The following is a 24,741-nucleotide window of genomic DNA, read 5'->3' on the forward strand; positions in this document are numbered from 1 at the left end:
CTCGCCGGTGCCTAGTCTCCAGACTCTGTAATTTGCAAAACTTAAGCCTTTCTTCGTAAGAGCAACCCTTTGTTCCATTCACTAATCTTGTTGCCCTTCTCTGTACCCGTTCCAGCAGCTCTTCTTGAAATGAGGCCTCCAGACCTGTATACAGTACTCAAGATGTGGCCTAACCATTTCCTTATACAAGGGAATAATCACCTCCTTATCCCTGCTAGAAAAATTCCTGTATATCATTGACAAGACACCATGAGCTACTCTTGCAGCTCGTCTGCACTGCTCAGAGAACTTCATATCTGCCTGCACAATTACCCCCAGGTCCTTTTCATTCTCCACCACTGTCAGTGTAGTACCGCAGAGTTGATACATTGCTCTGGGGTTACTGTTTCCCATATGTAGCACTTTACATTTGTCAATGTTAAACTTCATTTGCCAAGTTACCACTGACTTTGCAGATTTAGAGAGCTTGTGTGATTTAAAGAGGAATTAGATGAATATTTGGAAGTACGTAAAAAACAAAACTTGGAAAACGTTTTATTTTTATTTATTAATGATTTATTTTCTTCTCTACGGGTGCTACACAGACGTCAGTTCTAATGACGTAGCCCAGTGGTCAGGAGCGAGAGTGCATAGCACACGTTCCTTGAGTGGACCGGCGTTCAAGCCCGTGACTACTAAATACGATAAATATTTGTATTGACGATTTATTGTAAACTCTACTGACCTGGTTGTCGTGCCGGAGTATAAACAGAAAATTTATTTATTTACTAATACTGAAGCCTAGCTGCAATACATTTTATCATCAATTGTCTAGTTGCTGGGAGAAATCGAGGAGGCCATTCTGTGCCGTTGGCTTTAGCGCTTTCGCCAGAGCAGCTTGCTGCGAGATGCGAGATCTTGCGAGTAGTGCCTGAGGTCCGGGGGGGGGGGGATGGGGGAAGAGAATTCCTTTAATTCAAGGTTTTCATGTTTCGTGAGGCAGTAGTTAACCAAAATGGTCCTGTTTTCAGGCATTGCATCAACCATCTCCTTGAGCTCATTTCTCTTTTTTTTTTCTCCCTTGCACCTATCGACTATAATCATAACATTTAGTTTCATTGCACGGCCCACCGATGACCAACAGACAAGGGCGGCGAAATTGAATTAATATCTCCACCCGCAGCCGAATTTCATATGACACACAGACAAATTCCTTTCTAAAGAAAAAATATAACGAAATAAATATGTAGAGTTGTTGTTGTTGTTTAAAGCGCATCACCAACTTAGGCCATATTGCGCCGTATGTAAAATGACTGTAAATTGTGTGTGTTCTATGGTTGATTTGCTGGATTTTTATTTTAATTATTTCATTATATTATAGTTTATTATATGTTTTACCGTTATTCTCTTTGAATATTTATATTTTATCGTTTATTTTATGTGATTTTCTACTCTGCATGCTATTTGGGATGTGCTCCGGTTCCCAGGCGCAAGGGGAATATATTTATATATTTGAGAGTATATTATTTATATTACAAAAATATAAATACTGTAAACAGAAAATTTAAAAATCAAAAGAAAATTACTTAAATAGGAAAATTAAAGAACACAATTACAGTGAAACCTACTCGTATATACCAATGCTAAACATAGTATTATGCTCACTTTCTGCATGTTAAATCCAAAAATTTAAATAATTTCAAATTGTCTAGAGCACAAAACTGTGACTAGTACCAGAGCCTGAGAGTGCTTAAATGAATCATGAGCATGGCGTAGGAGTCGGCATGGTTTTTCTCTCCTGTTGCAGTTTTTATCAATATTTTTATTTAGACCCTTCACGTGTTCCTTTAAAAAGTTTCTGGAAAAATTATTTTTTATTTGTTTTTAGTGCGATTGCCAATAAATTCAGCAATGGTTATTAAATTATATTAAAGTCCTCACATTTGATCAATTTTAAAAATTTTTCTGTAAAATTCAATTGCGGGATTAAAAATTATATCAGCCATTAATGGTATTTCAATCAAAAATGCTGGTATATTTACCAGCATTTTCAAATAAAACTGAAGAAAAGTAAGTTACTTTAACTTTACACTACTTTAAAACGCACACTTATTCTGTATTCATTACTGGATGACAGTCCTTCCTCAAATCTCTTCGTGAGCTAACAGCACATACTGTATCTACCACACAATTTGGCCGATCCCTGATACAGCGAGTGTGGCACTTTCACATATTTGATGAGATCGGCATTGAAATTCCGCCAGTAACATGAGAAATTCTTGAAAGCCTCTTCTGTCGGGACTATAGTTCCCAGGTGGAGGAAATAAGATTTTTTCTCGTGAGTTATCCAGGGTTTCGGCGTCCTTATAGCGTGCAAATCGTTTAACGAACACACATTTGTACATATATATATATATACATGATAAAGACAATACCATCTACTGACGCAAGAAACAAATATAGTAGATCTCCATCCAAAGTGGCATTATTTATGAAGGGACGGTTCTCCCAACATCACAACCACTGCAACTCCTTTAAGGTGGAACCAGGAACAGCAGAACTAGGCAGTTCTATCTCCAAATTGAATGAACTCCAACAAATGGACAGGCTATTCCCAATACACTGTACTTCAACTAATCAACCAACACAGAATTGACTGATACAAATTTTTCACTAGCGGCCACAAGCATGTTCAACCGGTTCTGTCGAAGAGGGCCTCTCGCTCAAATGATATCATCCGCGTTTTTTCCGCACTTCTATCAATGAGCCTACTGCCGTCTTAATGTTTAGTTGCTCACATTATCGTCATTCTAAGAGCGCTTGCGGGAGTCCACTTTAAAATTACTAGGAGAGAGCGTATACTTCATATTATACTTTGTTCAGTATAATATAAAATTATTTCTTAGTTGCTGTAAAATTTGAAAAAATAAAAAAATCACCATTATCACTAATACAAACACACCCCGTGTAAATTTTGTACAGGACCCCAGGGCCGCAAGTGATTCTTGAAGACGGTTCGACAAAATTTGAAGCCGGCCCTGGAGCCTACAGAACTTAAATTATTCAGACCCAAAACAGCTGAAGCCCTCACCACTCTAACTCGTGACACAAGAGTGTCAAGGTCATCTGAATTTCTAAGCCAGCCAGCAACATTGCAGACCTAGAGCTCTGTCTTGACGTTTGAAACCATCCTACCAAGAGTAACAAATCTTATCTCAGTAGGCAACTAAATTCTATGTACATAATCCAGCTAAGGATTATGTATTCACATATTACATCATTTGCTATTGAAAAATCTGTTTGAAATCTTCTGCAACTTCTAGAAGCATTTATGTGTGTCTATATGTGTGTTAAACGTCAAAGCAACTAAGACTATGAGGAATTGGTATGTTATGTTTGAAAATTGTGTATTATGTCGTCTGTTTGCCACAGAAATAATCCAAGTTTCCAGGAAAAAGAAAGTATTGTTCCTAATAGGCTTCTTTTGGAAGTGTTCATTGTTCCTGTATCACGTTTTTAATCATTTTTACAGTCGTTGCAAATCTGCTATAGTAGGGTTTTAGGAGCATCAGCAACTAAGGCCATATTGCTCCGTGTATGTTGTCTGTAAATTGCGTGTGTTCTTTGGTCGATTTGCTGGACGAAACACACGAATTTCCGGGAGAAAAAAACCATTCAACCCTCTCCCGAGACCGACTAACTCAGCCACATTGTGAAAAAGGCCCATAAAAATTCTACACATCACCGACGGGACAGGAACTCAGGTCTTTTCCCCTCATGTGGGGGAGGACAGCGATCCTACCGACTGTGCTTCCCACGAGAGCAACAAAGTGTGGGTTAGCAGCATGTTGACAAAGATGACATGTGAGAACTCGCTGTTTTTTTTATTAGGGCAACCCGGAAAGTTATTTCATCTACCCATGTGCATTGTGTCTGTAAATTGAGTGTGTTCTCTGGTCGATTTGCCAGGGCGAAAAACCCCGGATTTCGGGGAAAATCTTGCTGTCTACGCCTGAGATCGACGAACTCAGCCACGGAGTGAAAAATGTCCATAAAAGTTCCTTGCGTCGTCGATGGGTTTCGAACCCGGGCCTTTTCCACCCGCTGTCGGGGACCTTTCTGGTTTTTGATCATCGGTGACAATGCGAAGCACAAGCCTTGAATAAAAAGCGACATTCCATAAGACATATCAATTTCATTAGCAACTTCGCAGATAGTTAAATGTTGATCTCTCTCCTGATCAATAGTCTGAGCGGGCAACTCAGAGAAATCGCCGTCGTCCTTCCCACAACGGGTGATAAAGGCCCGGGTTCGAATCCCGTTAATGAGAGGAACTTTTATGGGCATTTTTTTTTTTTTTTTTCACTTCCTGGCTGAGTTCGTCGGTCTCAAGCTTAGATGGCAAAGTCCTCCCCACCCTGGAAACTCGAGTTTATCGTTCAGCAAAACAGGCAAATCGACCATAGAACACACGCAATTTACCTATATAATTTACATTGCATGGCAGATGAATTAACATTATGTTCGGGTAGCCTAATATGACAATTTTTTTTCTTCTGATCAGTTCACGAACACAGGCAAATGAATCATTGGTTTTTGAAGTTGAAGGGCGACTGGAGTGAGGGTTCTATTGGACAGAGAAGCAGCCCTTTTTAAACTTTTCGAAAAAATGAAAAGTAGTCGAACGACATATGATATCTTCTCCGAATGTTATTCTTAACATTTCATGGCTTTCCGTTGGACTTTTTCTAATTTTAAACAAAATTTGAATAAATTTCTTCCTCAGTAAGATCTCTCATTTTAAAATCTAAAAGGGGGCTGTACAAATTTAAACAGGGTGACCTTAGGAGCGTTTAATGCTGTGGATAAAGGGATGATTGACTGGGAGAAGACGAAGTGTGGTTCTCAGATTTCGGTGCTAGGCCATGTGTTGTTTTCTATATTTATTAATGATATTAATCAGGCTTAATGTGTAAGTTTGCAATGATACAAAGGTTAACAGAGTGGTTAATGGCAATAATCAGGGTATGCTACTGGAAAAAGATTTAGAAAAATTAGGCAAATGGACTGAGAATCGTTGACAAATGCAAGGTACTGCATATGAACAGCAGTAATCCTAGAATAACATATCAACTGTGTAGTTCCGGAGGATAGTGGAGAATGAAAAAAAAAAAATCCTGACAGTAATTGTGCAGTCAGACATGAAGTTACCATTAGTAGGGATATATGATGCAAGAAAACAAGCTTATACAGCTTCAGCCAAAAAAAGAAAAAAAAAAAAAGTTCTCTGACTGTTGTTATTCGGTTTTAGGAGCATTGGCGACTAAAGCCATGTTGCTCCGTGTATGTTGTCTGTAATTTACGTGTTTTGAGATCAATTTTCTGTTTCCTATACGAAAAACCCAAGTTTCCGGGAGAAAAACCAAGCTACCCTCCCCTGAGATCGACTAACTCAGCCACGTTGTGAAAAAAACCGATAAAAATTCCTCCCGTTATCGACGGGATTCGAACTCAGATCTTTTACCCCCGGTGTGGGGAGGACGTCGATCCTACCAACTGTGTTACCCACGAGGAAGTTCTTTGAGCAGTGCAGACGGCTGCTAGGACAGCTCATGAGGTTTTGTCAATGATATGCAGGAATTTTGCAACAGGGATGAGGGGGAATAATTTTCAAGTTGTATAAGGTAATAGTTAGGTCACACCTTGATTTCCAGCTGCCTTGCCACATTATCAACTGTTGTACACCGATTTGGACCTGTTGACAACTGAAAGACATTTACTTTGTGACAACTGTGTGAGCTTATCATGGATGAGGGTCATCCTCCATAGTTTTCTTTCTGAATGATTACCATTTGGGCATTACATATAGTTATCGAATCAGAAACCACACTAGTACACTGTCGACGTACATCTTTTCCAGCCGGACTAGCCGGGTGGGTAAAGTGCCTGCCTGGCAACCCAAAGGTCGCGGGTTCGAATTCCGCCTCGGGCTTGGATCAAAGTGCTGCAAAACCATGGGAGGTGCATTATGGCCACAGAAGCCGATGCGCCAACAACTACCAAAAAAAAAAAAAAAAGAAAAAAACCATCTTTTCCATATTTCTGCTAAAGAGACACTGCATTTATTTAGCATCAATGCACACATTTGAGTGCTGTATTGTCTGTACTGCTATGAACCACATCCCACACGTACAGGACAGTCAACATGCCATTTTCAGTAGACGCATTCATATCAGATCCATAAATGTATGCCCTCGTGGGTAGCACATTTGGTATTATCACCGTCCCCTCTCCACACCAGATGGAAAAGACCTGAGTTCGAATCCTGTCGATGACGTGAGGAATTTTTATAGACCTTTTTGACAAAGTGGCTGAGTTAGTCGGTCTTAGTCGAAGGTAACACCGATCTAGCAAAACAGAAAAGCGACCACAGAACATACGCAATTTACAGATAATATATATATGGGATAATACGGCCTTAGTTGCTGATGTGCCTAAAACCCAACAAACAGTCCATAAATTTACACCAATATGGCAGCACGTAATTAAAATTTAGACAGCCGAAATCGCGCTTTCATTTGACTCACTCTCATAATACAGTATCTACAATTATACCTGTTTCTTCCAAACCAGTCCGAATCAGTTAATCAACATCCTAAAACCCAACAACAAACAGTCCATAAATTAACATCAATATGGGGGCACGTAATTAAAATTTAGACAGCCGAAATCGCGTTTTTGTTTGACTCACTCTCAATAACATCTGCAATTATACTCGTTTTTTCCAAACCAGTCCGAATACAGTGTCAGTTAATTAACATCCGTTCACAATACAATTTCAAACTCAGAACTTCATTCATCTTTTCTAGTTGCTTCTGTTCTTAGAGTAACCTTTCTCGTTAGGTATTTCCTGAAAATAGCATCTACAAAAATTCAAGTCCAACGTCAACAAGTATCTACTTTCTTCTGAACCATCCACGGCACTAGAGATAGACTCCAATATCTTTTTGTTTCAGCCACTGTAAAAAAATCCTATGGCATTTAAAATTTTAAATACTATAGGATTTTATTATTTATATAATAAATAATAATTTTATTATTAATAAAGTAAAGGACGGCGATAAGCTTGCTCTATGGGCAACAAAATGATACACCGCTTCTACAGGTAAAATAATGAATATACTTTCCATATGGCACATTCAGCGACTGAATATGAATTCTCCTGTCCTTTGAAACGCCAATTGGTAAAATTCAAATACAAAGAATATGAAAAAGTTTTACGGCAGGGATGAAGGTGGATTGATTTCATCATCTTTCCAATAAGAGAAATTCAACATAATCTAAGAAATGTTCGGGCCTGTTAATTTATTTTCACAAATGAAATCAAATGTGTAAATTTAATATAAAGATATTAAATTTAAGGTAGGCAATTATTATTTCTACACGAGGCCTGAAATGTTCAAGCCCCGAAGCAGTTAAAAATTAATTAAGGTTTCCATTTTGAATGCACCAAAAACTGTCCTCACTGGAACTACTGAAATCACCGGTAAAGGCGGAACGAAAATCGGTTTTTATATTGCCTGTTTGCAACTAGAATGTTTTTACTTGATATTACTTCCACTTACGACTTGCCATTCCCTTTGAATACCGGTTGAAGACCCGGACGTTAACACTCAGGTATGGAAATATAGAACGCGATCTATATATAGACAGCACTCGAAAATCAACGATCGCCATCGTAACACCAGATGAAACGTTTGAGCGGTGTACACTATTCTCTTTGGCACACTTACTGCAAGAATTTTGCCTAAGGCTCTGGTGTCGGGACTATATCTCGAATTTCCTCATTCTGCGCGAGAGTTTCTGTGATAGGGAAACTACCAACAAACTAGAAGTAGGGCTACTAACGGGAACGAAGTTCATAAACTGAGAACCTCGTGTTGTGTTAGATATGGCTGCTGTTCCAACACGGTCGTGGTTACCATCACTTGCGGAACGGTTGTGGGACTTGAAGCAGTTGTTGCGGATGAAAAGACTTGTTTCACCATCTGTGAGGTGGATTTCATCTCCTACTCCTTTACATGTGGAGGTAAGAAAATATCTCAGAATTAATAGAGTACCCATCACGATTATTTTATGGACTTTCTTATTTGTTAAAGATTGATATTCCTCCGCATTGAGAAATGTCGTCTGCTATCATTTGGTACCGGGTAATGAGAATCATCTGTTTCCTTAGTGACCCTATACAAAGATATCTCACATTATCAACCATATTTGTGTGTATGAAGAAGAGTCTTGTTTACTCTTCAATTACAGAATCCTCTTTAATATTTATAATCTAGTGGTGAGTATTTTAAACATTTTTGTTTAGATAAATTCATATTGTTACTAATATAAATCATTTGGTGATATGCATAGGTGCCGACTTTTTTGATTTTTAATTAACAGGGGACGGAATGTATTTTGAAAGATATAATTAGAACCAGTAGGGGGAAGAGATAATACTTCCGAACCCTCCAGTTAGCGCACTCTGGGAACAGCCTACTCTTCCAACCCCCATAGTCGGCGCCTATGATTACAGTATATATAATATATTGATAAATGGATATGATGTCTCAGTGTGAAATTAATTGAAAATTTGGATTTTGTATTCGAAATTTTTTTATTCTTTTGGTACTGAATTGTTTCTCGTCTACCAGAGGCGTAATGTTAAATTCTGAGGCTGTTACTGCCATATAGGTAGGGTGACCAGATTAAAAATTTGATCTCGGGGTACTCATGCTTATGTTTGCGGTTTTCATTCCTCGTTTTGGGGTACTCGCATTATATCTTAAAAAAAAAAAAAAAAAACCGAACAATTTTAATAAAAAATATTTTATTTCTATATTTTGTTCATTTTTACAAGTTCATGGAATGCAAAATTAGTCAAATTTTTTAATCGAATTATAACCTGTGCTTTAATTCGTTTAATTCGGAAAATTTTATTGTAAGAGTTATAAACACTAAAGGAAACTTTTATAAATACAGTTGGACCTCTGTATAACGAAATCGATCGTTCTCTTGAAAAAATTCGTTAAACAGAAATTTTTTCCAATCTTTTCTATAAAAAGATTGGAAATAAATCAGAAATACTCCAGGGACTCACATCCGGTGAGTATGGGCTTGACAAACCCAGGATCCTGAGCTGGATATCATCTTTATTGGTGATTCCCTTCTTCTGATTTTCTCTCTCTCTCTCTCTCTCTCTCTCTCTCTCAGGGTAAAGTGGGAATTTTTTTTTTTTTTTTTTTTTTTCCGAGCAAGGAGAGGGTAAAGTGGGAATTTCCCCCCCCCCCCCCCCCCGAGCAAGGAAACCTTAGGCTTCCTTGCTCCTACAATAAATTTTCTAACATTTTAAAACAATTAATTTATTAATACATACAAATTAAGAAATGACTACTTACATAATGCACACAATGCATTAGTACACTTTTAAGAATTATGGTGAAAATATTTGGTTATTTTTGTTTTACACTGTTCATAAAAATGTTCACATTTGTTTAAACACTCAAATATATTGTCTGTTACATCTTCTTCCCACTGAAGGCCTCAGCACAAAGTTTCAAATGCTGCCAACATTTCATGTTTGTAAGGTTTAATATTGCCCTCATGTTCATTCAATTCATTGTTGATATTGTCACTAGTTCTTTAAATATGCTCCAAAATGTTGGAGTCACTGGGATATTCAGCTACTATGACATCATTATCAACTCCTAAAAATTTGCCAAGAATAATTTCTCCACTGATCAAACTTAGCTTGGAACTCTTCCTAAGAATGCTCAATGCCTTGTAGTAGTCCGTCCCTCTCATTGCTGTTAATTGGCATTTTAGCAAAACTTGCTTTTGCAAAACAATTTAATTGTTGTTTCTGTCACATCTTGACCACACTTTTGCCAACTCTGATATGCATATCCACAAATCTATATCAGAATCTATAGGTTGGTTGATTTGTATTCTTGGTATAATTTTTTTTCAGTATTAGAGCATTTTCAAATCCTTGGCCCATTGGCTGCAGTTTAGATGAGGAAAGAAAGAAAACAAGCTTCACACTTGTAAGTTTTTCGAAATTACTAAGTGAGCAGGGCAGTTGTCGACAATCAACGCGATTTTTCTGTCATCTTTCTATTGAAATTTAAAATCCACTTCAAAATATAAACTGTTTCTTTCCAATGGGTATAGTCTTCTTCGATTGTAACTCCACTTTCGTCAGAAATAAGTTTTTTGAGTAAGCCATGGCACCCTTTAAATTTGTCCAGCCAATCGGAACTGGCTTGGAATGTTTTATGCTCCAGAAAAGACGCGTAATCCATAACCTTTTCTTTTATTAATGGCCCTGATGCTGGCATGTTTTGGTCTTGAATCAACTTCATCCATTTAAAAACTGTGTGAACATCTTTATACAGGCATAATTTTCCATGCTTCCAATTTCCTCAAACAGTTTGAAAATCGAAACAGTTTTTCAGAATAACGAACACACTATTTGTAGGAATACCAAATTTTGAAGCATTTATTATTTTTTTTTAATGCCTCGATCTAAACTATTAAGCACTTACACTTTTTCACACTACACTCAAGGATTTCCTTTTAGACACTGTAAGGTTACTTGCACAGCAGCTAAAACAAAACTGAGGCCAGAGGTGCGAACAATGCGTAGCCGGGTCTCTCAAAATCAGTTTGTTATATGGAAACTTTCTTTGTTATACAGAAACTATTTTCAATGTAATGGCCAAGGGGAAATCAAAAAAGCCACTACATAGAAAAATTTGCTATATGGAAGTTCGTTAAAGATAAGTCTGACTGTATTAACATCAAATGTTTTACATAATTGTGTACAATACATATTCAATAAACCTGATTGATTTTATCAAAAAGAAAATATTTACCTAGCAATACTTTTCATTTGAGCAAATGTTGTTTAACAGTTTTTCATTTTTTAGTGCATATGCGTAAAATTCTTTGCATGACATATTGTGATTGGTTTTCACCAACAGTTCTCCTTCAACATTTTTTAGGTATAATTTATTTTTATCCTTTTTTCCATGTGTTAAACATTAAGCTAAATATTCACTCACTCATTGCATTTGAGCGAGGCAAAGCAAAAACAAAATAATTTTTTCTGTATTACGTACTTTGTATGCATTTAAAAATTTTATCCAAATATCTGTGGTATTTTTGAGGTCTTTTGTTTCAATATTTTTATGGAATGATTTCAACAGAACATGTTCTTCATACAGCAAATCAATATTGATATTGAGAATTTTAAATAAAAAAAAAAAACCTTGTTGCCTGAGCCTTAAAACATTACAATGAAATAAAGAAGTCAAGTAGAATGTAAAAGGTTACAAAGTAAGCATAATATAAATATTCTATAACCCTCTTTGTAAATAGGATCGAATATCGTTTTTTTTTTTTTTTGAGTCTTTAAGGGTTAATTCTTTTTCCTAAATAATCATTTAAGCAGGTTGTTTTATGATTTCTGCTTTTTTGAAATTTTAAAAAAGGGGTATCTTGGAAACAGGGTATGTCAAAATTATGTTAACACATATGGAAAAGGTGCCTCTGTAGCCAGGTGGGCAGGAGCAGCAGTGTGTAGCACATGCTTCTTGATTAGACCGGGGTTCGAGCCTGTGACCACCAAATATGGAGGATGCGGAAAGGTCAGGGAATGACAACTGCATATCCCGGAGCAATATGGCCTTAGTTGCTAATGCTCCTAAAAACCAAATAACAACATATGGAAAAAAGCGTTTATTGTAATCAACATTAACTGAAATCAACATTTATTCTAAAAAATACGATGATAAATCGTTCAACGGCTTTAATTGTTCTTGGAACTTGTTGTGGACTATGGTTGGAGAATGAAACACTTCCATCAAGCTTGCACTACTCTTCTTTCTTCTAGCGTTAACCCATCTGCCATTATATCTGAAAAAAAAATAATAAATAAAATTCAAATGTTCATTCCATATAAGTGTTAACATAATTACAATGTTTTTTCCATATAAGTGTTAACATAATTACAATGTTTTTTCCATATAAGTGTTAACATAATTACAATGTTTTTTCCATATAAGTGTTAACATAATTTTGACATACCCTGTATAATTCCAAGGGAAATATAAGGGTGCATTTCAACAACAACTTTATTGTCAGTTAATTCTTTCTTCCTAAATAATCATCTGAACAGGGTGTTTTATGATTCTTCTTTTTTCAAATACCCCATTTCAAATTTAAAAAAAGGGGTATCTTGACAATATAATTCCAAAAAAGGGGTATTAAACCCCGAAATGGGGTAAATCTGGCAACCCTACATCTAGGGTATGTTCTAATCTTTTAAGTTTTTTTTAAAAATTTTTTTAAATAGTTTTGGGTTAGGGTCCGACTTCTGTTGACAGAGGAATCAGAATGTACTTTAGGTATTCACGGATAGATTATATTGCAAAAATTACACGATATAATTATATTTTATATCTTCACTTAATCATAATCATCTCAAGGCCTTTTCCCTAGCTATTGGTGGTGAGCACAGTAGCATCTATATCTTGTAAGCATTAAATTATTATATTATGTTACAACTCACAAAAAAGGAGTCTACTTCTCCTATGCCTATTTTCAATGACACTCAGATCTCTAGACAAGATCACATATCTTTATTAGGTATTACCCAGAGGCGGACTGGCCATAAGACTTACTAGAGAAACCCTGGTGGATTGGAGGCCAGTGTCATTTTCAGTATTACACTCTGATCTCAGATACATTCTGAGGCTGCTACAAGTTTTCCCCAGTAGCAATTTTTGACCCAGTCCACCTCTGGTATTACCCTGACTTCTAATCTCTCTCTCTCTCTCTTGGCATAAGCACATCACAAATATTGCTTCCTCTGCATCTAAAAAAAACTGGGCTTTCTCTTTCGTTCTTTGCATTACTTTTCTTCTAAACAACTTCTTACTCTGTACAAATCTCAAATCTGCCCTTCCATGGAAGGGCAGATTTGAGATTTGTACTGCTCCTACATCTGAGGTGGTGTACCCAAAACTTTTCCCTTGGGTTTCTAGGATCTGTTCAAAAGAGGGCAGTCAGCTAATCAATGGCTTGTCTTACAAGGTTTTTCCACTCTCTGTCTTATAGATGTTCTGTTCCTGCTGCATGCTTTTTACATAGATACTTCTGCAGGCACTGTTCTTCTAAATTGGCATCTATAGTTCCCCCTCTGCCTTCCAAACCAGTACAAACATGTTTGGCGCCTCCATAGCCATATGGGCAGTAGCAGTAGTGCGTAGCACACGCTATTTGATTAGACAGGGATTCAAGCCCGTGACCACGAAATACGGAGGATGTGGAAAGGTCAGGGAATGACCACCACATATCCCTGGAGCAATATGGCCTTAGTTGCTAATACTCCTAAAAAACAACAACAACAAATATGTGCTGCAATCAGTCAGCATCCATTTACTGTCCAACTTCAAACTAGCAGAATGAACTTCTCTTCTTCCTCATTTTTCTCTTCAACTTCTGTTTTCTGGAATAACCTTCCTTACATGTATTTCCTGAAAATTACATCTACAGAAATTCGTCTAATGTTAACAAGTATCTTTTGTCTTTTCGACTTCCTCCCACTCTGTCACAGTATTAATTACTATAGGTCCGAATACCTTTTGTGTTTGTGGGTTTCATAAAAAAAAGTTAAGACCATAGTCCATGTGTTTCTCTCCTCATGCAGGTTCTCATGTTTGCCTGAACTCTCCATGGAAACAATTTATTCTAATAATGCTTAAAAACTTTCTGGTTAAATAAAAACTTATATGATCCACTGTACCTCTTCATCCTTTGTTCAAATTTTTTGCTTCTTGATTCAAGCATCATTAATATGTGAAAAATTTTTCCTCATTTGATAGCTCTGCACAGAACCTTATGAACTTCAGTTAGATTCTCAAATATCTGGTTACCAAGTTCTGTAGCCTATATAGTGCAAGTCTCTGCAGTTATGGATGACCTTTTGCCAGTTTTTTCCCGACATGCTGCCCATCTTTGGATCTTTTCATGAAATATTTTTTTATTTTCTTTACATGTGACATCCATACTTGGATACTGTATTCTAAGTGTTGCTTTGCAATTCTGTTATATAGGTACTATGGACTCTCCTTGCCACCTGTTTGCACCATATGGAAAATTTCAAGCCTGCCTGAATCATAATTCCCAAATCCATTTCTTACTCTGTTTTTAATTCAGTCCCTCCAAGTATATAAGTTATTTCCTAAGTGTAAAGCCAAACATTTTGCATCATTAAAACATAACTTTTTACATCAAGTTAAGATCATAGCTGCCATTATATTATGGTGAAGAAGTACTGTCTGATGCTGTTCATTAACCACAGATCCACATTATCTGCAAATTTTGAAATAATGCCCTGTATCCATTTGTCCCTATCATTTAAGAAAATTATAAATAGGAGTAGACCCAGTAATAGTTGCTCAGGACATCACTTCTGATTCTCACCCATTCTGAAGAATATTTATTATATAGTCATCCCTAATCCATCTAAGGGTCTTGCCTGTGAGCAGAGTATGTTCTAGCTTAGCAGCCTCTTGCTGAACCAACTCAAATGCATTTATCATTTTTAAATGCATTGTCCAAGGACATCGTAACTCAGACATGCCTATGGACATTTTCGGTGTGTCATGAGTTTGTGACATGTATAGCCTGTGGCATATATTCTAAGGTCAGTAATAATTAAGTTTTTTTTTTTTTGTAAATAAGATAGTAATTAAGCTCCTGCCCACCTGGCATTTCCGTAGCCAGGTGGGCAGGAGCAGCAGTGCGTAGCACATGCTTCTTGATTACACCGGGGTTCGAGCCCATGACCACCAAATACGGAGGATGCAGAAAGGTCAGGGAATGACCACCGCATATCCCCAGAGCAATATGGCCTTAGTTGCTAATGCTCCTAAAAACCAAATAACAATAACATTAAATGCTTGACTTCTAAACTTTTGTGTGACACTAGGTGGGAATGTAGAGTTGAAAGTGCTAAAACTATTAAAAATGAAATTTTAGAATTAAGGAACACCTTAACTGAGTTGGCCAAAAACTCAAGCACCGAATCCATTTATGCACCTGAAGCTGAATCTCTAATAGTAAAAATTTAAGAATTTAGCTTTTTGATTATCCTTCTGCATCTGGAATGATATTTTATTTAAAATCAATATGGTAAGCAAATCAGTGCAGGGCCCTAACATGGACACTACAGTCAATTCTTATAAATAATTGTACAGAATTTCTAAAGAAATACAGAAACTCTGGTTTCTGTATTTCTTTAGTATTGTATTGTCCCTAACAGAAAGATTTCAACAAATCGAAGAGTTTATGATAATAGGGGTTTTTTGAACATTATAAAAAAAGATATGGGCCATGATGAATTATTAAAAAGGTGCAAAAAACTTGAAATAAAATTTAGTGAAAACAATGAATATGATGTAAATGGTGAATAGTTATACCAAGAAATTGAGGCATTGGTGGTATTTTTGTCTGAAAATGTACCTGATAATGCTTTAGGTATTTTGAAGTTTATAAATCCAAACAAAATGCAAGATATGCTAGCAAACTTATGAATTGCATTGCAAATTATGCTAACCATTCCTATAACTGTGGCAAGTGGTGAGAGAGGGTTCAGTAAACCAAAGTTAATTAAAACATGCTTGCAATCGTCCATGACAGAGACAAGGTTCAATTCGCTGGCAAGTCTATCTATCGAAAATGACACAGTAGCAAAATTGGATTTGTCAGAAATTATTTATAACTTTGCTGACATGAAATCTAGAAAGAAGATACATTAAAAGAAATGCTGATTTCAGTTGATTAAAACATTAATTAATGGAAAGACTAATAAATGTTTCAATTGTGTTGTATTAAAATTTCATGTAAATTATGAGATCAATAATTATAATAATTGGTAGTTTTAATAAGTGTATTGAAATGTGTGTAACCCTTGTTGAAAATAATTAGATTGTATGTATTCGAGTATGTTATTATAATATTACTGATATTTTTATAATTGCATTCTGATCATCACTAAATAATGGGTAAGATATGATATAGCCTTGAAAATAGTATGTTATTCAATAACAGTTCATTATGTTATTGCAGTTTTGAAGCTTAAAAATAAATTTAATTAAAATTCCTTGTGCATTTCATTACCTATAAAGAGGGAGGGCACAAGAAAGTTTTTCCGCCCAGGGTGCCAAAATGCTTCAAGCTGGCCCTGATAATGTATATAGGGAAGATAGAAGGGCTGGCAGGGACCATGCTTATTATCAAAAGCAGCCTGCGTGCATAAAGAGCTTTTGCTGAGTTAGAAGTTATGCCTGCCAGCATAAAATCTATGTGGTGTGAGTTAGTTGGAAGCAAAGATATGAGAGTGGGAGTAATCAACGGACCAGAAAATTATGAAGAGTATGACGAGAGTCTCTACATGCAGATGGAATTGGCAAGCAAGTGTGAATGTCTTATTATGGGTGACTTCAATCTGCCTCTAATTGATTGGAATAAGTGAGAGGGAAACTCAAAGTGGGGAACAGAATTTTTAAATAAACTAGATGATTATTATTTGTACCAGAATGTTAGAGAAAATACTAGGGGTAAGAATATTCTAGACCTCATCATTACTCACAAATCAGATGACATCGTAAGGTTTATGGTACAGGAACCATTGGCAGGTAGTGATCACGCACTTGTTAAGTTGAAAGATGTCGTAATTAAAGGTAAAGGCATGAGTTTTAATTTCAGAAAAGGTGACTGTGACAGTTTAAGGTGCTGCATGGCATCTGTCAAATGGGTAGATTTCAAAGGGAGGATGAATACATTAGAATTATGGAATGCCTTTAAACAATAATCACTGAAGTCACGAACGCATTATATCATTTAAGAAGATGTAACATGAGGAGGATGCCAAGATGGATGAATATGCAGCTGGCCAGTCTAATAGAACAAAAAAAAATGGTAGTATAGTAAAGTTACACAGCAGGAAGCCTACAACAGTTACAAGTTGATCTGTAATAGTACCACAAATAAGGTTAGGGAGGCCAAGGCTGAGTATGATAAAGCACTGGCTAAGAGAACATAGAATGGGGACAGGTTTTTTTTTTTTTTTTTAGTATGTGAATGCAAAGAAGAAGAAAACAAAGATTGAATCCTTGTGTACTGAATGTGGGAAAGTCTTAGATTGTTATTTTGGGTTTTTTTTTTTTTAGGAGCATTAGCAACTAAGGCCATATTGCTCCGGGATATGCGGTGGTCATTCCTTGACCTTTCTGCATCCTCCATATTTGGTGGTGACGGGCTCGAAAGTCTTAGATAACCCACTTGATGTTGATGATGAATTGAATAGGTACTTCACATAGGTCTTTACTGACAATAGACCCTTCGTGCTGAGGAGAGGCTGTGCAAGTGAGGCCAAGACGTATGAAATTAGTGATTTCAAAATCACTAATTTCATGTCTTACTTTCCTCTTTGTGAAATTCTTCACAAAGAGGAAGGCAACTTGTTGTGAAGGATTTCACAATATGAGATTATAATGACTATGCCTAACATACAAACTTTGTTTGTATGTTAGGACAAACAAACTTTGGTTTGTCTTAAAATTAAACTATGTAGTAATGATGAATTTACACTAAATAGTGTCTTAACTTGAATTTTGCATAGTTTGAGGCTTCCTGCTTTGGCGAGTTCCCTCCAAGCTGTTTCCGTTTTATGAGGGATAGATTGAAATTTCTCGTAGCATTGCACTTTAATTTTAATTATGACATAAAATAATAATTATTTAAATTATTATACAAAGACTGTTCAATAATCAATGATCATAATTTTTCACGAACAACCATACTGCTTGCTATTTATAGCTGAGTTGGTGGGAAATTTAAGACCAAACCAAGGTGAATCGCATAGCAACTGCACTGTTGACTTTTACATACTGTGTGACATTGGCAGTCATTCAAGTTTACGCCTGTTTGGTTTCACCTACATAACAATGGACGTGGCACATGATGAACTGTGCTGCTCTCAAATTTTGTTTCCATCTCAAGAAAACATCATTTAACACATTAAATGTAAAAAGAGGCTTATGGTGAATTTATGCTTCCATATAGCACAACTAAGGTGGTCTAGAATTCTGCACTGTAAATAAAGATGGACGTGATTCAATCACAAAAATTGGCAGTCCTGGAGCTCCAACCACTGCTCTCACCACTAAAACATAAACACTGCTTCTACAATTGTGAGAGACGATCGTCATATAACAGTAAAGCAACTGGCAGCAGACGTGTCGTGAAGATCTGTACGAAGCATGCATGGTATTCTCCACGACCATTTACCTATAACACATGTTTGTGTGGCGCCTCCATAGCCAGGTGGGAAGGAGCAGCAGTGCATAGCACACGCTTCTTGATTAGACTGGGGTTCCAGCCAGTCACCACCAAATACGGAGGATGCGGAAAAGTCAGGGAATGACCACTGCATATTCCCGGAGCAATATGGCCTTAGTTGCTAATGCTCCTGAAAAAAAAAAAAAAAAAAAAAAAAAACAAATAACATGTTTGTGTACACTGGGTTCCAAGACTACTCACACCTGAGCAACAAGAAGTTCACATGGAGGTTTTTGTCAGGAGCTGCAATGGATGGTTACTGAAGATGGTGAGATTCTGTGCAAGGTGATAATGGCAGATGAGACATGGCTTCATCATTTCGACCCAGAGAGCAATACTGAAAAAAGCAAAAGTTGTAGCTTCTGCAGGAAAGATTATGGTCATTTCTTTTTTTTGACATTCAAGGAATAGTTTACTAGTGTTGTGCCATGTCATATGACTGTTACGGGAACTTACTACAGAACTGTACTGAACACTTTGCAGGATCACATTTGTCTCAAATGACCACAACTGCACACAGGTGGGTGAACATCCCCAGGGGCTCACATCTGGTGAGTAAAGGCTTGGCACACCCAGGGTTCTGAGCTGGATATCATCTTTCTTCTCTTTCTTGGTGATTTCCTTCTACTTTTCTCTTTTTCTCAGGGTGACTTGGGAATTTTTTTTTTGGCTGGTGCAGCATAAGCCTCAAGCTTCCTTGCACCATATAGCATAATAATAATAATGCTGCATCGTGACAGTGCGAGACCTCTCATTACTCATACTGCCATCGGGTACTTATCCAGCATTAATTTCAGAGGTGTTCCTCATCTGCCCTACAGCCCTGACCTTGCAGTCTTTGATTTGTTTTTATTTCCAAAGTTTAAAGGAGCTGAGTAAAATGTTTCCAGTCATCAGAAGGTGTAAAGACATCAGAGACAATTCTCAAAAGCATATCAAAAAATGGCATCCACCAAGTTTTTGAAGAATGACAGAAACATTGGAGTAAGTGCATTCCATGAAATGGAGACTACTTTGAAAAGGACCATCAAAATATATTGGATGCTTAATAAAGGTATGTTGTGAAAAAAAAAAAATTATGATCATTCTTTATTGAACAGCCCTTATAGAAAATCATGTAGCTTTTATAATAAGTTAGCATTAGTAAGGCATATGATACAAGAAAGCAAGCTTATATAACATCAGCCAAAAAAAAAAAAAAACACCCTTCTCATTTCCCCCATCAATTCACTCCAAATGTTTGTCTAGTTCTGCCTTGAACTTATTTAAATTGCTGACCTCCACTACAACAGAAGGAAGTTTGTTCCAACTATCAGCCACCCGCTGGCTAAAGTCAAATTTCCACACATTTATTCTACAATTGTCTTTCCTCAATTTGAATTTATGCCCCCTCAGATGAGTAATCTCAGCAAGAGGAAGAATCCCATTAGCATTGAGCTTGCTCAACCCATTCAAGGCCTTGTACACCTTAATTAGATCACCTTGCAGGTGCCTAGTCTCCAGAGGCTGCAATTTGCAGAACTTGAGCCTTTCTTGGTAATACCAACCTTTTGTTCCAATCACCAATCTCATTGCCCTTCTCTGTACTCGTTCCAGCAGCACTACATCCTTCCTAAAATGAGGCCTCCAGACCTGTATATAGTACTCAAGGTGTGGCCTGACCATTGTCTTATACGAGGGGACAATCATCTCCTTATCCCTGCTAGCAAAATTGCTGTATATCATTGACAAGTCACCATGAGCTACTCTTGCAGCCTTTTTTGCACTGTTCAGAAAACTTCATATCTGACTGCACAATTACCCCCAGATCCTTTTCATTCTCCACTACCCTGAGTGTAATACCACCAAGTTGGTACAGTACTCTGGAGTTACTGCTACCCATATGCAGTACTTTACATTTGTCAATGTTAAACTTTAGTTGCCACTTCTCAGCCCATCTGCTAATCTTTTCCAGATCCTGTTGCAGTAGCATACTATCATTACCTTCATTAAGATACATGCCAGCTTTCATATCGTCTGCAAACTTAGACATTAACCCTGATGTACGTTCATCAATATCAGTGATAAATACCAAAAGCAACAATCGGCTCAACACCGAACCCTGTGGGGCTCCGTTAATAACATTAGTCCATGAAGAGCAGTGTCCATTGATAACCACTCTGTCTTCTCCCATGCAACCATCCTTTTATCCATTGTAGCAACTTGCCCTTAATGCCATACTCCTCCAATTTGTACAGCAGTCTTCCATTTGCAACAGTATCAAAAGCTTTCCTAAAATCTAAGTATATGATATCAAAATTATTCTTCGCATCCAATTCCTTTGTCACCACATCATAGTATCCAATCAAATTGTCAGACAAGACTTCCCCTTAACAAACCCATGCTGTGTCTGAACCATAATTGCAGTCTTGTCTAGATGATTCTGCATTGCTTCCTTAACCAGACTCCCTTATTTTCCCTGGAACAGAAGTCAAACTAACAGGTCTGTAATTACTATGTCGCCCTTTGATCCACCCTTTGTTAATTGGAGACACATTTGCACATCTCCAGTCCATTGGGACCTCCCCAGAGTTCAAGGAAGCTTTCATAATTTTGGCTAAGCGTTTGCTTACTTCCTTTGCTGCCTCTAATAGAACTGGATAGAGCCCATCCACCTCAAGTGCATTCCTTATGTTTAACTTTAACAATTTCTCCTCCACTTTGCTCTCACTTATTACAAAATCACTTAGCTCCCTGTTAGAGTTTGATAAACTTCTGGCATTCCCCTCCTTGAATAACTCTTCATGTGTAAATGTAGATGCAAAATACTCATTCAGTTTATCACCTACCTCAGTATGATCATCAATAACACTAGTTTACAAATTTAACTTTGTTTACTGGGGTTTGAATTTCAATAGGTCCTACTGCCAAAATATGTTGTTGTGATTTCAAATATGACTTAGATTTTTTTCTATCACATCTAGATACATCACAATTTAAGAAATAAAAAAAGAATTGTTTTTTACAAAAGTATATAACTTTATTGTATTTAGTAATGACAAATTTATAGGATTACATTTTCATATATCAAAAAATATGTAAATACTAACAAGTATTAATCAAAATTCTGAAGCGAACATTTAATCGTTTTTCTTTTATGTACAGTGCTAGGTTTCTTTCTTTTTAAACACCAGCAATAGTCAGCCATCATGCTTTTATTCCACCTTCCCTGGTACCTCTGCTCCATTTCCTTTATGTCCTGATGGAATCTCTCCCCTTCTTGCTCATCTGCGCAAGATTTTTTGGGAAAAAATCAAGATGGGCATGCAAAAAGCGAATTTTGATGCTATGCTCATATTGCAACCTAAATTGCGAAGCTTTTCGAGCATATTTTGAACATTTTTCTCATAATCCTGTGATTTATGATTTCCTAGAAAGTTTTCCATTACAATTTTAAAAACAATCCAAGCTTCCCTTTCAACGTCAGTCATAGTAGTTTCAAACTGACCATCTAAAAGCAATTTTCTAATTGCTTTTAGGCAGGTAGGCTCCTGCCCACCTGGCCTCCATAGCCAGGTGGGCAGGAGCAGCAGTGCGTAGCACATGCTTATTGATTAGACGGGTTCGAGCCCGTGAGCCACCAAATACGGAGGATGCAGAAAGGTCAGGGAATGACCACTGCATATCCCGGAGCAATGTGGCTTTAGTTGCTAATGCTCCTAAAAACCAAATAGCAAATAACAGTTCGACACATGTATGGCATACTTTATGCGGTGCCCACGATTTATCCTGATTGACTAGTTTTATGTCAAAGTATGCATAATATGATTTTTTTACAAAATCGGTAATATTTTGCCTCTGCTTTACAGGAACAAAATAACCACATATGTAACAAAATATGTCTGAACTGTTTATACACTTTCTGGTTGCCATACTAAAAGAAAACTAACACACAATGAGAGCTCATGATGGTTTTTACAGGAGTACTGTGACCGCATAAGGGATGTGCCACTTCTATAGGCTCTGTGGTTGAGTGGATTGTACAAACAAGTGAGTGCATGCTCAGACAAGTTTAACCCGTAACTACACACAGGAGTCTCCCAGACTCCACTTGGAAAATAAAATTCTGGGAATCACAGATGGGTCTGAAGAGTGGGGGGGGGGCTGTCTGCCTTCCTGGGTCAAGGTCGGCTACCTTGCATTGTGTGTAGTTGCGGGTTAAACATGCACAGTCTGTTGTATTTGAGTCAAATATTTGATACTGATTACGAATATAGGGGTATAAACTTGTAAACCATTGCAGAAACTATAGTTATGTACACATTTGCATATAATACCTAGGTAATATTTTGTTAATGAATTGTGAAAAATCTTTACGTGATAGAAACAAACGGACTTCGGTTTAGTAATCAGTAAACATACATAAATAACTGCCACATACTTTTACTCAAACCCCAGATACACTGTAAACCAGAGTAATCAAACCATCTATGTTAAGTGGACCAATCTGATTCATCCCTTTCCTTCTAGAGTTTACATAAATAAAGAATACTTTGCTGTTTTTCTTTGCATCCTTCGCCAACGTTATTAGATAACAGCAATTTTCATTGTATCTTTAAAATTAATTATAAATTCAGTCATTCTGAGCCTTTTCTTTTAACTCCATTTGAGGACCCATGTTGAATTGGTGCCTATTCCTAGGGCCATCTCATTCATTGACATGACCATCAAATGTATGGTTGCCAATGATGAGAAAATTAGCTATGGCAACCACATGCTTGGCAGTTATACTGTGGAATGACGTTTTTATTTTTAGAAACAAGAGCAGCTCCCACTTGTTTATATAAGGAATAAACTAAAATATATTGTAATTACAAAATACTCTCTGTATAACTTTAACACTCTCCTAATTAAATTTAAATAGGATTTATCATGCTGTTATCCTTTGCCATATTTCTTCAACCAGTAAGTTTCCCTCTGTAAATTAATGATGCCATTAGTTCAGTATCTGTACTAAAAATCCATCATATCTTTGTCACAAGTCACGACAGTCCTTTCATGATACAGACCTTCACTTCAGCCTCACGGCCACTGGAGTGAACTGCAAAAGACTGTCAGCGAGTCAGATTTTTGAAATTAAACTTCTTTGGGCACGCCCAGTCAGTTTTCACATGGGAGTAACTTGTGTTCATGGAAATTGGACTGAAAATGTGACACAGCGATCTAAGCCATTGGTAAACACATTACAGATGCTCTGAACAGCCAACTATCATACTAGGTTGAATGCACCAGTTCTTGTGCGATCACCGAAATTAAGCCCGGTTAGTACTTGGGGTGGGGGACCGCCTGGGAATACTGGGTGTAGCTGGATTTTTACTAGTTAGTACTATTAATAAAACTTTACAGATGTCATGTTTTCTCTAAAATATTTTTACAGTGGAATTGCTGCTTCATACCATGTAAAGATGAATTCTTAATGGGGCAATGTATAGTTGTAAATAAATAAATGAATTATTAATATATTGATTGCTGATGAAGCAAAAATGAAGAAACTTTGATATTCACAAACAAACTTCTCATTAACGTAAATTATGATGCTAATGATATTATGATGAAATTTGTTTGGAGATTTGAGTGAAGCAGTCAGTATCATATATTAATACTGCCTGTTAAATTAATCTAAGATAGATTTAAATTGTCAAATGGAGAGTGGAATAAATGCAAAACTTTTGATCCAGTGAAAATGTCATTATTAATGATTGCATTACCATTTATGGTAATGATTGAAAGAGTGAAGTATGTCAAATGCACAACCTCATGGTCGCCAATACATTTTATCAAAACGATAAACTAGGGTAGAGTAACGTTCACTAGGGTAGAGTATAAAATTGTTTGAAATTCATATTTGATTATATCTTTGTTAGAGAAAACAGAGGTATAGTCATCACAGATCATGAGAAGCAATATTAACTCTATTATATGATTATTGGAATACAGTAAGTTAGTATGATGGTTTTATTAATTTGGAATATGAACATCCATGATATAATCTATTAGTCTTTGCGATCTGAGAACAGGATAGTTGAATTTGAGCAGATTAGAGAGAAAACTGTATTTACTGTAAATCTGTCCAACTATGTGAAAGTATAATTATTTGAAGCTTAAAATGCTTTGATCAATATCCGAACAGGATTTCTTTAATATCTGTTTGCATGATTTTCTTTAGGCACTCCCCAGCAGTTTTCACTTGGGAGTAACTTGCTTCCATGGATTGACAAAAATTGCCGTGAAAATATCACACGAAATGACATGTGGCATACATAGCAG

At 36.7% G+C, this 24,741-nt stretch overlaps 1 protein-coding gene across 1 annotated transcript in view; it reads left to right on the forward strand.

Moving 5' to 3' along the window:
- Positions 1–7,839: 7,839 nt before the first annotated feature.
- qless (decaprenyl diphosphate synthase subunit 1 qless) overlaps positions 7,840–24,741 on the forward strand; it is a 216,008-nt gene continuing 199,106 nt past the window's right edge. The window contains exon 1 of the mRNA XM_090389078.1: positions 7,840–8,068. Within this exon, the coding sequence (XP_090245204.1) occupies positions 7,931–8,068 (138 nt within the window). The 5' untranslated portion in view covers positions 7,840–7,930. The remainder of the gene's footprint in view (positions 8,069–24,741) is intronic.

The sequence above is a fragment of the Mastigoproctus giganteus genome, chromosome 14, assembly GCF_048544385.1.
Source record: "Mastigoproctus giganteus isolate SK-2022 chromosome 14, ASM4854438v1, whole genome shotgun sequence".
In the NCBI taxonomy this organism is placed as follows: Eukaryota; Metazoa; Arthropoda; class Arachnida; order Uropygi; family Thelyphonidae; genus Mastigoproctus; species Mastigoproctus giganteus.